This window comes from Taudactylus pleione, unplaced genomic scaffold (genome assembly GCF_031769625.1).
Source record: "Taudactylus pleione unplaced genomic scaffold, aTauple2 ptg000256l, whole genome shotgun sequence".
Taxonomy (NCBI): Eukaryota; Metazoa; Chordata; class Amphibia; order Anura; family Myobatrachidae; genus Taudactylus; species Taudactylus pleione.
Window position 1 is genome coordinate 4,477,559 of NW_028284658.1, and position 16,048 is coordinate 4,493,606.

The 16,048-nt window shown below is 46.7% G+C and overlaps 2 protein-coding genes across 4 annotated transcripts in view; both read left to right on the forward strand.

Annotated features, from left to right (window-relative positions):
• L3MBTL1 (L3MBTL histone methyl-lysine binding protein 1) overlaps positions 1–6,876 on the forward strand; it is a 56,526-nt gene extending 49,650 nt beyond the window's left edge. For both annotated transcript variants that reach the window (XM_088480600.1, XM_088480599.1), the window contains exon 22: positions 6,270–6,876. In XM_088480600.1, coding sequence (XP_088336726.1) covers positions 6,270–6,404 — 135 coding nt within the window. In that variant the 3' untranslated portion in view covers positions 6,405–6,876. The remainder of the gene's footprint in view (positions 1–6,269) is intronic.
• A 283-nt stretch (positions 6,877–7,159) lies between these two features.
• SGK2 (serum/glucocorticoid regulated kinase 2) overlaps positions 7,160–16,048 on the forward strand; it is a 60,051-nt gene continuing 51,162 nt past the window's right edge. Inside the window, exon 1 of one of the 2 annotated variants that reach the window (XM_088480602.1) lies at positions 7,160–7,327. The gene's annotated coding sequence lies outside the window, so the exon portion shown is untranslated. The remainder of the gene's footprint in view (positions 7,328–16,048) is intronic. The other variant, XM_088480601.1, reaches the window with a different exon arrangement.

Here is a 16,048-nt window from a genome sequence, read left to right on the forward strand (position 1 = left end):
TCCAATACAGCAGATGGTACATCTGGGGGAGCTACTGCATTCCCTGGCACAAAGGCTCTTTCTACCAGTGGACAAGATTTTGGCTCTACAATTGCGGGTGTAGAAATTGCTCCGAAATCAGAGGGTATCCATTCACTCAGCAATGTAGGTCCTGGGGTCCGTGGTATCATCTTTTGACATGGTGGAATATGCCCAGGTCCATTCCAGGCCTCTGCAACAACTGATTCTTTCCCGGTGGAACGGGCAGTATCATCTGATATGGTCCCAGATGTTCATCCTCTTTCGGGAAGTCTGGTTTTTCCTATAATGGTGGCTGAAAACATCTCATCTGAACAACAGTCGCCCCTTTTGGATTCCAAGGTGGGGCTTCTCAACATGGAAGCCAGCCTTCGCGGTTGGGGCACGGTGACATGCCATCATACCTTTTAGGGAAGATGACTACTCAGGAAAGTCAATTATCCATAAACATTCTGGAACTTCGAGCAGTGTACTCATGCAAGCACAGGATATCCTTAAGGGCAGACCTGTCCAAATCCAGTCCAACAATGCGACCACAGTAGCCTACCTCAATCATCAGGGAGGCACGCAAAGGCGGTCAGCCATGAAGGGAGTTGCAAACATTCTGGTTTGGTCAGAACGTCATCTTCCGGCAATATTCATCTCCAGAGTCTTAAACTGGGAAGCAGACTTCCTAAGTTATCAGGACATACATGCCAGGGAATGGGCTCTTCATCCGGATGTCTTTCAGATCCTAGTGGATAAATGGGGACTACCAGAAGTATACCTGATGGTTTCACAAAGTCCCAAGGTATGGATCCAAAACCAGAGACCCCTCAGCCGCCTTCGTGGATACTCTGGCAGTAACATGGGACTTCAATCTGGCATACCTATTTCCTCCAATCTCCCTCCTCCTAAGGGTCATCAGGAAATTCAAGCAAGAGGGCAGCACAGTAATACTGCTTGGCCCAGACGCAATTGGTTCACCAACCTTCAGAGTCTCTTGATAACACTCCATGGCCTCTTCCTCTAAGGCTGGACCTGTTAGCACAGGGTTCCTGCCTGCATCCGGACCTTCCTCGTCTGTCTTGGACGGCGGGGCACTTGAGTCTTCCATCTTAAGAGCCAATGGATTTTACTAGCTCTGTAATTCAAACGATACTTAGGGCACAAAAGCCTTCCTCTGCCCACATCTATTACAGAGATTGTCACTCCTATTTTCAATGGTTTTCCCATAGAAAATATGACCCTACAGTTTTTAGGGTCTCCCAAGTGCTTGTTTTTTCCAGGCTTGGTTAGACCTCAGTCTTCGCCTGGCCACTCTGAGAGTTCACGTAAAAACTGTGCACTTTCAGTTTGGTTTCAGCACTTGAACTGTGGGACCATCGTGGGCGTTTGGACGTGGTGCCTCTGCTGAACAATTGTGCAAGGCAGCCATGTGGTCTTCCGTCCACACTTTAATCAGGATTTACGCCTGTGATACTTTTGCCTCTCAGGATGTTTCCTTTGGGTGCCGGATTCTCCTTTTCTGATCAGGAGCGTCCCCACACTTAAGGGAACTGCATTGGGACATCCCAAGGTAATTGCTGTGGACTCCTTTGGAACCCGTAGAAGAAAATAAAACTTATGGTACAGTACGTTTCTACAGCACTGACACCAGCGCCAACGTGGGACTCTGAAGATGTAAGTGTAATATGGGTGCAAGGTGTGCGGTGAGGGCCTCCCCTGGATCCAGGGACCCCTGTGTGCACTGCACACCCTGCACCCATTAGAAATACGCCCCTGACACATTTGTAAGTGTAACAGCAGTTCTGATAGGAGTGGACAATACCAGACTCCATCCCCTTTTCATTCCCCAGGCGCCCTGCTCCAGGTAATCCCGACTTGCTGGGTCCAGCTCCCAAAACTCTAATGGAACCCAGAGTTTAACAATGTATGATAAATTCAGAGGTCAATTGGGCTATAATCCACTGATTATCTGAATACACTGCTTTGCAAGTTAACCCATGAGGTGCTTTTTCAGATCATGTTTATGTTTCCTTATTCTGACCTGTCAGAATATCGTTTTTACATGCAGCACTCACTTGGCAACATTTGAAGACAACAAAAATGCTTAATGCCAGGCACTCGTTTCTCGTCTACACTTCTACCCCATTCGCTCTCTCTCAAAGCTTGCTCCTACCTCGTTCACCTCTTAAACTTATCTCTCTCCACTGGTGCTGTCACCTCATCCTTTAACTATGCCCTTCTCTTTTCCATTCTAAAAAAAATATCTTCATCCTGACTTCCTCTCTATCTACCGCCCCATCTCTCTTCTCCCCTTAGCCTCCAGACTATTGAAACAACTTGTCTGCCTCTTAAACAGTCTCAATCTGGCTTTCACTCCCTTCATTTAACGGTAACTGCCCTCACCAAGATTATTAATGACATTCTCACCGACAAATCTAATGGTCACGTTTCCATTCTTCTCCTCTGGACCAGACAGCTGTTTTTGACACAGATGATCACCCTCTCCTCCTTCAAACCCTATATACTCCTGGGCTCCATGACACTACACCTTCATTGCTGTTTTTCCTACTTTTCTATATGTTCCTTCTCTTCTCTACCTTGGACAATACCTTCCCCTCCCCCTCTTCCAGTTAGTTCCTCAAGGATTTGCTCTTTTCATTTCTCTCTCTATAACTCCTACTTTGATGATCTCATCAGTTCCTTAAATCTACAATACCACCTTAATGGTGATGATGCACATATCTACTTCTCCTCCCCTCACCATGCCTCCTTCACCCTCTCTTGCATCTCTGTCTCTCTTCTATCTCTTCCTGGATGTCTCAGAGCTTTCTTAAACTCAGAATGAGCTGGTCTTACCCCCTCTCAAGTCCCTTTTCCCTGCCACCATTCAAGTCCCTTTTCGCTCTCACCACATACTTTCAGTTTATTGTAAAAAAGACAATCGCTGGTGTGTGATGTGTGCTGTAGCAAAACCATTTGAACTTGCTGCAGCATGCTTAACACACATCAGCGCTCATATTTTTCACAATACACTTACTAATTTGCGGACTTGTTCATTCACAATCAGCGCAGGTCGGCAGTACAAACTACATTACACTCTTTCAGTTGCTAACACTGTCCTCTCTCCTGTCCCTCAAATATGCTGCCTTGATGTCATCCTCTACTTCTCCCCAGTGGCGTAACTAGGGGGGGTCGGGCAGGGTGCGTGCTCTGGGCGCCGTGGGACTGGCGGCGCGGGGGGGCGCCGCCGGCCACGGTCCGGCCCGCCCTAGTTAGCCACCAGTGTAGCGCCGACCGCAATGAGTGCGGTCAGCGCTACACATTTACACAGGACTGGCGCTAGGCTTCCAGCGCCGGTCCTGTGCTGCACACCTGAGCCCATTCCCTCCCCCTGAGCACTTGCCCAATAGCGCCAGGAGGCGGGCTCAGGCTGTGCATAACACACGCATTGCCGCCAGCGCTGGCGGCGATGCGTGTGTTAAACAGCAGCCAATGATAGTAAAATAGACTTCCGTCCGGCTCCTGCAGTGGGTAATGGGACAGACGTCATGACGTCTGTCCCATTATGCTGAGCGCACCAGCCCGGGAGGACTGGCGGGCGGCGGCGGCGGGAACGACGGCGCGGACTGGAGGAGCAGCAGCAGCAGCGTGGATTCAGATAAGTATGTTTTTATATATATATTTTTGAAAAACCTGTCAGCACTACTGGGGGCACAACGGTGGTGGCTACCACTGGGGGGACCTCTACTGGGGTGGGGGCACAACGGGTGGGGGGCTACTACTGGGGGCACCATTATTAGGAGGACCTCTATTGGGGGGGGCTATTACAGGGGGCACTTAATCGGGACGGGGAACCTCAACTGGGGACCACTACTTGGGGGGGGAACTACTACTGGGGGCATTATAAAAGGGGCCTACTACTAGGGGCACTGCACTGGGGGGACCACAACTGGGGGCAATAACAGGAAGGACCACTACAGGGACCACTGGATAGGGGGGGGTCACTACTGGGAGCCTGCATCAGGGGGACCACTACTGGGGGCACTGCATGGGAGGGGGGGACTACTGCTGGGGGCACTATATAAGGGGCTTACTGCTAGGAGCACTGCGGGGACCACTACAAGGGGGCACTAGATAGGGGGAATCACTACTGGGTGCCTGCATAAGGGGGACCACTACTGGGAAACCTGCATGGGAGGGGGGACTACTGCTGGGGGCACTATATAAAGGGCACTGCAATGGGGGGGGGACTACTACTGGGGGCACTATATATATAGGGCACTGCATAAGGGGATACCACTACTGGGTGCACTGCATTGTGGGGACTGCTACTGGGGGCATTGCATAAGGGGGAACACTACATAGGGCACTGCATTTGGGGGGACCACTACTGGGGGCACTGAGTAAGGGGAACTAATTGGGGGCTGTATAAGGGGGACCACTACTGGGGATACTGTATAAGGGGCACTACTATGGGCCTGCATAAGAGGGACCACAACTGCATACTGGGGGTACTGTATAAGGGGTACTACTGCGGTTAAGGTGCATATGGATAGGAATGTTCAGCGTGAAAATAAAGGGGTGTGTCATGTTAACACGCCCCATTTTTAAGTGACCATGCCCATCTTTTCCCGTGCACGCACATCTCGGGGTGGGAGGGGGGCTCCCTTTTCAAATTTGCCCTGGGCTCCAAATACCCTAGTTACGCCACTGCTTCTCCCTCTACGTTAACCCTCACATTCATGCTATCTCTCAATCTTGCCAATTTCACCAACATCTCGTGGGTTCATTCCTTTCTCAAGCTTAAAGGTACTAAATATCTTATTCATACCCTTGTTATCTCCCACCTGAACTACTGCAACTTCCTACTCTATGCTTTTCACCAGCCTCACCCCTTTTACATTTATAGTTAAGTGCTGCAGCTCATCTCATTTTCCTCTCAAGTCATCTGATTCAAACTCTTTTCCTACAGAATCCAGATTAATCTCTGAGTCACCCTCACTTTAAAAGCAATGTGATTGCTCCTCTCCCTTCCTTTCAGACCCCCTGAAATAGTAGCAATCTCCCTGACTCCCTGAAGAGTCTAGCAATCTTCCTGATTGCACCTTACCCCCATTATGTAGACGTTAAATTCAAATGGTATAATCAGTGCCATTTCCCTGCCTTAGTTGTAAGGCACAGTGATCCCTATGGCTACATGCATATTCATATAAGGTTTCTCTTGGACGCTTATATGGAACCTCTTGTAAAACACAATATATGAGCAAGCCCTGAAAAGTATCAGTGTGTTTTCATCAATAAATAGATCTTACTAACTGCATTGGGATTCATTTATATATGTAAGTCAGGTATATGACACGCCTCTCAGGTGTAGCAGAACACGCCCACTTTACTACCACACTCATAGGTGCTACTTTTACAATCTCCCTGAACTGCTTTTTCAAAAGTAGGCAAGTATGCTGGAAGCATGTGGGCGGTTGGCAGCCATCCGAGAGACTTGCTCACTTTTCCAGGTGGCCGGGAGCGCCACACGATTTTCGGGATCATCTCTGTACACAAACGCTTTCAGTGACACTCCCATAACATGCCTATGAGACTAAGCGTGTCACCGCTCAGTAATGCCCCATACATTGTCTTAACAGTTCTCTCCTCTTTCTCACCCCTGTCTGTCTCCCCTTCATACTGTAAGCTCTCACGAGCAGGGCCCTCTTCCCTCATGTGCTTTTCCTTCCCTCACTTATACCATCATCTCCACTGCCTACAACGCCACCTATCCCTTGGGTTCTGCCGCCCTGCTGCTTATTTGGGTACAATGACTGCTCATGCAGCAATGTTTATAACCCTTGTCCATGTCCTGCAATGTTCTCTACTGTAAGTCACTTTTTTCTTGTTTTGCTCATACTGTTTGTGTTTATGTACTCTGTAAGGCGCTGCTGATCCGTTGTGGCGCTATATAAATAAAGGATAATACTAATAGTTCTGAATGGGTTTTGCATATTTTGAGACACACCATCGGGACGCATGCACATTGTGACATTTAGTGGTTTTCACGCATTCACATTAGCTAGTAAATGCTCAACCATGTGAACATTGGGCACACTTTCACATGTAGGAATGTACTGCTTGTATGCACTCCATGCTTACATATCTGTGGTTAGTAAACAACCTCTGTATGCATCTTTTCACTAACTCTAACCCTGTTCTTTAGTCATATACTGTAATAATATAAGCACCAAATCTCTGTCCTCTTTTTGTCCCTGCAGATGATAGACGGACAAGCCCTCCTGCTCCTCACGCAGACAGACATTGTAAAAATTTTATGTATTAAATTGGGACCAGCGGTGAAAATTTACAACTCGATTCTGATGTTCAAGAACACAGAAGACTCCGAGAACTGACTGACTCTTCTGACTCTAAAATCTTTGGCTTTATCATTGTCACCATAGTTCTTTATTACCATTGCCCTGCCATGCACTGAATGTCTCCAGCACAGCAGAAGTACGTTGTAGTGAGAAATTGAATAACAAATATCCCATTAAAATGTGCTGTTGTCTAGTTTCCCCAAGGCTTCATTACATAACATATTAGTCACCTGTACTTGGTGGGCAGTTGGCTAGCTTGCATGAAGATAACTGACTAGTAGTGACAACTTTCGGTCACTAGATGGCGCTCTTTGACACTATTCGTTTGTATTTATGTTTTGTATGGGAAAGAACTCACCTGCCCTACTTAAACAAGAAATCAAAGTGTTTGAAACGAAAAAAATTGTAGTAGGGTGCCAGGTGTATTTGTGAATATTTAAATTTTGTGGTAATTCTTCCTATTTCATGTAAATATGTAACTTATTAAATACACAACATTTTTTTTTCATTTGTCTATTGACCTGTCTATTGTACATGTCAGGTATGTTTTGTCTTTCTGGCTCTTGCTTATATTTGTGAAACACTACTTTTTTTTTATCCTTATCTCCTTTCCTACTGTGTTCCCCAATACATACAAATCACACCTAGGAAAATATAACAATATATATGAGATTGATTATTTCTGCATATTTGTAATTCCCAATAACAAAATGCCCAAATACTGAGGGGTTACTCATTAACTAGACCAACTCTAGCGCTCCTTGAGGAAAATATATTTGACCTTCACACTGCCCACCACCTCCCTTTCCACCACACCAACCTCTTTCCCTGCCTCCTCCCCCTGCTGCACTCTCCCCACCTCCCCCAGCTCAAAAACAAGTCTTGTCATTAGCTATAGGTAATTGGGAGCTTGAGTCGCCAGGGAGAGTAGGACAGCCCTTGGTCCCAGAGCCTTACAGGTAGGAATGTACATTTATGCTATAAGAAGTTCATTTTTGGAAAAACTGTGTTAAAGCTTTTCTGTAAAGTGTTGGGGTTGCTCATATTTTACCATGATTTATTACAAGTATATAAGTATACTTTTTATTATAGCTGCACGTAAGTTATTATTGTAAAGATAATAATGTGATCACACTTCCAATTACATAGACGGTAGCCAGTTGTTTGTGTTTCCCCAAATTCATCTAACAGGGCTCATGTAGCGATAGATGTGTGCATGTGACTATTGCATAAAGCACACATATGTGTACCTCGTATGCACTTGCGTTTGTATGCAGATTCAATTGCATCCCTGTGCTTAGAGAGGTGTAACGTGGGTGGGAAGGTGTGAGCAAATATAGGCAGAGTACAGTAAAGACCTATTCACATAATTGCGACCAAGGAAGACCTGGATCAGACACATATGCACCTGTACGGAGGCGTGACTATAGCAGCTGCTTGGCCCAGAGGGCAAAATAAGCACTGATGTCAATGAGATGACGATCAGTAGTTGCCTCTGATCAGCTGATTGGATCTGAACCCCCCCCCCCCCACACACACACAAACACACTGTACTTAATTCTTCAGTGTGGCTGCTATATTATATGAAGTTGCGGCCATCTATTTGCATTACGGTTGCTTTAACTGATATTTGCAAATAAGAATATTCACAACTGAATTTTAAAGGGAAAGAAAATGGATGTTTGTAGGTAAATTAATTTCATTTGCACTTTTATTTTATATTTGTGTCTATATTTCATTGGATTTTACATGGTATGTGCATCTGTCACATTTAGTAATAACACTGTCCGTTTACTATTCTGTCTTCTGTATTTGGCATTTCATTAAAGTATTATATTGCATACAAATTGGGTAATGTGACTTTAGCATTTACTACTAACACTATAAAGCCAAATCCCTGCTCTGATACTACTCCTGGAAGAAATAAAACACATATGCTACTGTACTCGGTACAATTGCAGAGCTGGATATAACGTGAGATACATCATTTTCAGCATACAGGCATAACTGCATCATTTTTGTGGCTGCATTTTTATGTAAGATGTGTTCAGCTCTGCACGAGACCCCATATATCTAATGGATATCTCAGTTATACTATACAATCCATACTGGATCTGATTCAGAGGTGGATCCAGTACCGATGTTGGATGCAAGCAGCTGATGTTTTCAGTCTGTATATGCGTCAGGGTGACACTGCTGAGAGCAGCATAATTAATTTGGACACAGAAAGAGGGAATTACAGGGGGCGTTCCTGGGTGGTAACTTGGGGGGGGGCTAGCCAGACGTAGGTGTGACGCGGTCAGCAACTGTCTTTTTTTGTAGTTGCATTGATTTCGGCGTCCATGTTCAGATGGACATTCTGCATCTCTATAGGGCTGGTGCAATGTTCAATGGTGCAACCAATGTGTGGACGATGATGCGACTTAATACGCAAATCGGTGGATTAGCGCCACAGCCAGTGGTAGTCTCTGTATAAAGGCGCAGTGCTGCTTTGGAAGAATACACAGTTGCGCCTGGGTTAGCGTCTGACTGGGAATCACGTCCAGTGTCTGGTAAAGGGCTCAGATTGAGTAGGTAGAATGGTAATGAGAGGCTGCTTTCCTTTGTGAGATGATTGCTGCCTACTTTCCTGCTCATGCAACCAAAATACACCCAATGCACGTGTCTAGGATTTTTTCCCCCTGAATTTTATTCAAAAACATGAACAATGGGTGTTATATGGAAGGTTAAACAAAGCTACAGCAGTTTTAATAGGATATGGCTGCATAATGGGGATGGGTACAGGGACCCAATTATCACAATCCCCATGATTAGAATACTGACAGCAGCATCCTGACAGTCAAAATCCCAATGGATTTTGGTAAATATTCTATCCCCAATCCTAACAGACCCCCTCCCCTGCAGCCGAACCCTAACCATCCCCTCCTGCATCCTATCCCTAGCCCACCCTCTAGTCAGGGTTGCCGACATTCTGGCTGCCCCTTCCGGGAGGGAGAAGCCAGATCGGCATAGCAGGGGGAGCAGCCGGTGAGCTTACCCAGTGTGTGTGGGCAGTGTGGGGGACGTGGTCACGGGATTGCGTAATTTTTACCCCGCCTCCGCTACACAATGTCGATATTACCGGCATTGTGGAGCAGGGGGCTGCGCCAAAATGACGCCGTTCAGCGTGAATCGTGTCATCGGCCATCCCCACTGCGGGGGTTTATCTTGTAACCGCTGGGGAGGCTGGAGGGCTCGGCGGACGCCGGGAGGCTTGCCTGCCTTTCCGGGGAGCCAGGAGCGGCACACGATTTTCCAGAGACTCCCAGGCCGAATCGGGAGGGTAGGCAAGTATGCCTCCAGTGCCTATCCGTAATCCTAATACTCACCGGCAGAATCTGTCAGTATTGTGACTGTCAGCATTCTGACCATTGGGATCCTGACTACATCCTACATAATGTGTCACAATCATTTATAGGATTACTCAACAGAATATGATTCTTCAAGATGGGAATATGTAATTAAGAGGTGGTAACATTTACCAAGGACTAGATGAAGAAGTAGTAAGAGATACAGCGACGTGTTTTACAGAGTATAGGAGAAGATACATAAATAATTAAATTTATACTATATATGGCTGTCAGGAAGAGATATAATGGACTATTTACTACATACGAATGGAGGAGATAGGTATGTACGAAAAATGTTATAGAAAACAAAATATGAAATCTGCAACCCATGGACGGGAAACCGTTTAACTGACTATGGCCCATACGTAATAGTCTGCGAATTGCAGGTACCAATGATTTAGCCCATAGATTTAAAGCTATAATAATTTATTAATGCAATAATTTATTATTGCTATAAATCTAACAGCGAAATTGTCGGAAGTCACGGCATTGCGCTGGTTCATGCAACTTGCATGTGCGCCTATATATAGTCACACATGCCTCCTTTAGCTTCTTATAGTGGAATGCCTGAATTTCCCTGTATACAAGTTCCATAATATACAGTACACTACTCTTATGTGTAATATGAGGTTATAGATAAACACAATGGAGAGTCAATAAAATAGGTTGAAGGAAGCAATGAAAACGAGACGTATTAAATAATCTGGTATGCAATTCATTCCAACACTGCACACAATAGAAATCTAGCAAACCTCCAACATATGACCCGTGTCCCATCATTTTCAAAATCCTTTAACTTTTCCCTGTTGAATGAAGATATAACACACAGCAACTTTTCGACAATTATCACCACTTTGTCCCTGAAATGTAGGGTTAACCCGGGCAGCTCCCTGGTGTAAAAGGGGAGAGAGTTGCGCCGGGTCGAGTGACCCGGCAATCCAACCCAGGTAACTAGCAGGGTTTAACACGGGCGTAGCCCATGAATCCCTGCTGTGAGAACAGCGTACTCCGGGTCACGATGACCTGGAGTGCGCTGCTAGCCGGCCGATTGGTCCGGCTTCAGTGGGGCTTGGAGATGACGTCATCTCCAAGCGACCACTTTCACTCCGCAAAAGCCGGGTTTATGCAGACCCGACTGCGGTGTGAGCGGCGCTGACTCGGGAATATCCCGAGTCGGCGCCGGCAAAATTCTGGGTCTGATCCGGATAGAAACTTTGTTCCAACTCCGGGTCAGACCCGGAATTTAGGTGGAAAAGGGGTATTAGTAAATCCAGCCCCATTTTTAAAGTAACCTCCATCTGTTACTTCTTGTTCTCAAACAACCTCAGTCGTCTGGTTATAAAATAAACATGACTCAAGTCTCATTTCCTCATGCTGCACATTCCAAGGTCCCCACATATTCCTTCACTCACGCATTACCTACCATACAGATATAGAAATCCTTGTATATGATCTATGCTATTGTATATATTAGAGTTTCATGCATTGTGACAATCAGTATACAAGAGTAAACATTAGATGAGTAATAACGAGTTGCAATCAGATAGTTAGCAAGATACTAAAGTATTGGTTCTATATGAAATGAAACGCATGGGTAAAAGACAGTGAGAGTTGCAATGTGGCCATGCAGCAATAAAGTGGAATTAACAAATACACAGAGGAAAGGTGGATAACAACAATAGAGCAGCACTGCAGCTTCTAGCATTGGTTTGTTACATCCCTAATTAAACATTGATTTTGCAGGAACACAAGCCCTGATTCAGAGTTGGGACACTCTTTCAAAGCGCTCGCTCTGAATCAGGGTGGCATTTTTTTTTTTTTGAGCCGGCCTTCTGGCCGCTCGCTAAGCTGTGGGTGACCACCCACAGCTTTAGCAAGTGGCCAGGTTGATGGTCGCGATGGTCAAGACCATCGCGACCATCGGGGCTTGCGACGAGACCCTTGTGGTAGGGTCTCGTCTGCCGCAAGCCCCAGTGAGCTTCCGGCTCTAATAGAGCCGGAAGCTCACCACTGACATCACTCGTGATGTCAGTAGGGCCGCCCCCAAACAGCAGGCGTTCCTTCGGGAACGCCTCCATTTGGCAAGCCACCCCTCCGACCCGCCTACAAAACGGGGCAAGCTGTCAATCAATATTGACAGCCGCCCCCTGTCTTGTAGTGAGCCCAGGAGCGACGGAGCTGCCGTCGCTCGCTGGGGCTCGCGCATGCGCAGTTGGGGACCATCGACATGCTTGCGAGCGCTATGCGCCCACGAGCGGGTCTGAACCAGGCCCACAGCTCACTCAAAGGTGAATGGAGCATAATTGATAAGGTCAACTAACTAGATGCCAAAAGTAATTAATCCGTGGCCTGTTCCATAGGCATTAATAATACTGCTTTTATACCGAAATTCTGGGTTTGACCCGGAGGTTGGAACATGGTTCCAATCCAGATCAGACCCGGAATTTCCCCGGCGCTGACCCAGGATATTCCCGAGTCGGCGCTGTTCACACCGGAGCTAGATCTGCAGAGACCCGGCTTTTCTGGCATTGAAGTGGACGCTTGGAGATAACGTCATCTCCAAGCGCCACTGAACCCGGCCAATCGGCAGGCATGTGGCAAGATCCATGTCACCCTGTCCCGGATTGCGCCGTTTACACTGCAGGGTTTCACAGGTTATTCCCATGTCAAACCCTGCAAGTTACCTGATTGGATTGCCGGGTCGCTCGACCCAGCAATCCAACCCTTTCCCCTTTTACACCAAGGAGCTACCCGGGTTAACCCTGCAATAACCCGGGTTTTAGCTCTGGTGTAAAAGGGGTATAAGTGTTGCTTCAGCTTGATTGCATTTAGGACATCTAAGGCTAGGGGTAAGACCCATTTGATAGCCCTATATGAGGATAAGTAAGCAGGCATAGCAGAATACATTTCTGTGTGATGGTCCATTATTTTTGCCAATACTAAAATTAATATAAGGTGATGGCTGCTGCTGTGGGCCTATATTAAGCTTTGGTGTATGCATCATACATGCTAGATATGCCTGTGTAGTCTGACATAAATCCACCAATTTAATGTGAAGCTACAACATTTTATAATAATCCCCATCAGGGTTGGGGACTTTGTGGAGTAATATCACTGCTGAGCTGGTGTCAGATTGGGCAATTTAACCAGTTAACAGAAGTTCTTGTATAATGTAGTGTAATAGAATTTAGATTGGGTGTTTGGTTTAATTATTTTGGTGTCTATGACTGCCACAATAAAATTATGTTTTTTCATGTGTAGAGCATAGACGCCAGAAGTCTGACGGTTTTACTCCCCCATCTATAATATTTATGTTTTGCAAACTCCATGTCCTGCTTACCTTGGGTTAACAGATCATTTTGTTTTAACTACCATGGCTGCCTATAGCTCCCCAATGATTTATCGCTTGGCTTTGACGAGTATGCGATGAATGCATCTGCAGATGGCTGCTGTGAGTTGTACTGTAAGCCTAAGCAGCCCCCACTTTGTGCCACCTGCCACATATTTGAAAATGTGACCTTGCACAATGCCTCCCGGAAGCGGTTGAGATTATCCCAGTGTTTCAGGTCATCATCCAGATAACTGGCCCAACTGTGATTCAAAAACTCTTTACAGTCGGCATATTTAGAGATAATGTGGAAAGCCCTGCCCTATAATAGGTCATGAAAGTGTAAGCTAGGATGAAATTTGGGTGAATTTGACATCCCCGACTGATGAGCCACATTCTCTGGCCTCCAAATTACTAATTGTAACCTCCCTTGGCCTCCTCCAATGGAATGATCATACTCATCAAGACAGTCACTTTATTTAATTTCTGATTTCTTGAACACTTCTTCCAGCCTTTCAAACCATAATCTTTTTACAATCTCTAGGTGCGTACACACGGTACAATTAAAATGCACGATATGAATGATATCGATCATATTGTGTATTTTTCGGTGCCTCCAGCCCACCAACGACCTGCGATGTGTGAACACGCATGGATGATAACGATATCGTTTATCGACGGTGCATACAGGCCAACCTCGTCGATATCAAACAGGTTACTATAGGGACCTGCGATCGTTGTCGTGGGTCGTTGGTCGTTGTTGGTGCTGTGCTGGATGATCGATATAGATCATCCAGCACACCCGGGAGATTGTTCAATGATAACGTTATCGTTGATGATCGTCCCATGTGTATGCACCATTACTCAACCAAGCCTTCATATACCTTAAGAAATAACAGTTATATCATTATTCAACAACTGTCCATCTATGTAATAAGTTCTGGTAGTCCTCACTCTGGCAGCAACTCTTAAGCAAGTTAGCTACTCTTTCTCAGCCTTAACCACAACCTGATTTCACACAGAAAATGCTTGACTTCCTCATATTTACTATAGTTTACCCAACATGCTCTAAAAGCTGTAAAACTAATATATTCCAACCTCTAATTTCTACTCAATTTAACCTTTTATACATTTAAGACTGTTCTCAATCGATCAAACCCAAGATTTTGTTTCAAATGCAAGACTGGCATGATCTGAAATGACATCCTCCTCCCTGAGCAAAAATCATCTTAATGCCCTACCCCCAGGGCCGGCCCTAGCCATAATTTTTTGGTAAGCGAGTATTTTTTTGGTGACCCCCCCATTGCAGTGCCCCTTTTACAGTGCCCCCGGTAGTGGTCCCCCCAGTGCAGTGCCCCTTGTGCCCCCAGTAGTAAGCCCCTTATATAGTGCCCCAGTAGTACTCCCACCCCCCATGCAGTGCTCCCAGTAGTGGTACCTCCCTATGCAGTGCCCATTATATAGTGCCCCTAGTAATAGTCCCCCCTCTTGTAGTGCCCCCAGTATTAACCCCCCCTGTAGTGCCCCCAGTAGTATTCCCCCCTTGTAGTGCCCCCAGTAGTATTCCCCCCCTTGTAGTGCCCCCAGTAGTATTCCTCCCCTTGTAGTGACCCCAGTAGTATTCCCCCCTTGTAGTGACCCCAGTAGTATTTCCCCCCCTTGTAGTGCCCCCAGTAGTATTTCCCCCCCTTGTAGTGCCCCAGTAGTATTCCCCCCCTTGTAGTGCCCGCAGTAGTATTCCCCCCCTTGTAGTGCCCCCAGTAGTATTCCCCCCCTTGTAGTGCCCCCAGTAGTATTCCCCCCCTTGTAGTGCCCCCAGTAGTATTCCTCCCCTTGTAGTGCTCCCAGTAGTATTCCCCCCCTTGTAGTGCCCCCAGTAGTATTTCCCCACCCTTGTAGTGCCCCAAGTAGTATTCCCCCCCTTGTAGTGCCCCCAGTAGTATTCCCCCCCTTGTAGTGCCCCCAGTAGTATTTCCCCCCTTGTAGTGCCCCCAGTAGTATCCCCCCCTTGTAGTGCCCCCAGTAGTATTTCCCCCCTTGTAGTGCCCCTTGTAGTATTCCCCCCCTGTAGTGCTTCCAGTAGTCCCCCCTCTTGTATTCCCCCCCTGTAGTGCTCCCAGTAGTCCCCCCTCTTGTAGTGCCCCCAGTAGTACTCCCCCCCTGTAATGCTCCCAGTAGTCCCCCCCCTTGTAGTGCTCCCAGTAGTCCCCCCCCTTGTAGTGCCCCCAGTAGTATTCCCCCCCTCTAGTGCCCCCAGTAGTCTCCCCCCTTGTAGTGCCCCCAGTAGTCCCCCCCTTGTAGTGCCCCCAGTAGTATTCCACCAGTGCCCCCAGTAGTATTCCACCCCTGTAGTGCTCCCAGTAGTCCCCCCCACTTGTAGTGCCCCCAGTAGTAATCCGCCCCCCTGCAGTAGAGACATAATAAAAAAATAAAAAAAAAACACTTACCTGACACCCGCTCCTGGTCCCGCCGCCGAGATCAGCTCCTCCGTCCGCCGCTTTGCATTATGGGAGTGACGCGTCACTCCCATTACCCACTGCGGGAGCTGGAAGATGTCCGGCTCCGGCAGTTGGAGCAGCAGCCGATGCTGCTAAAGCAAACACACAGCTGCCGGCTCCGGCGGCTGTGTGTTTGTGCTGTGTAGCGCTGACTGAACTCCGTCCGGTCAGCACTACACACGCGGTGCAGCTGTGTCACAGAGACACAGGGGCCTATTCATCAACACTAAAATAACGTTTTTAAGGACATTTTCCTTAAATAACGTTATTTTGGTATTCATGAACAGACTTAGCACAGGCGATATCACAGATATCTCCTTGCTAAGTTCCCCTGCGTTAATTTACACACTCCCCATACATTAGTATACATTAGTATGGGGATGTGGAAATTATGGTATTCATCAAATTCCGAAAATTATCAATTTTCGAAATTTGATGCAGTTACTATTCGCCAGTGTGAGGTGG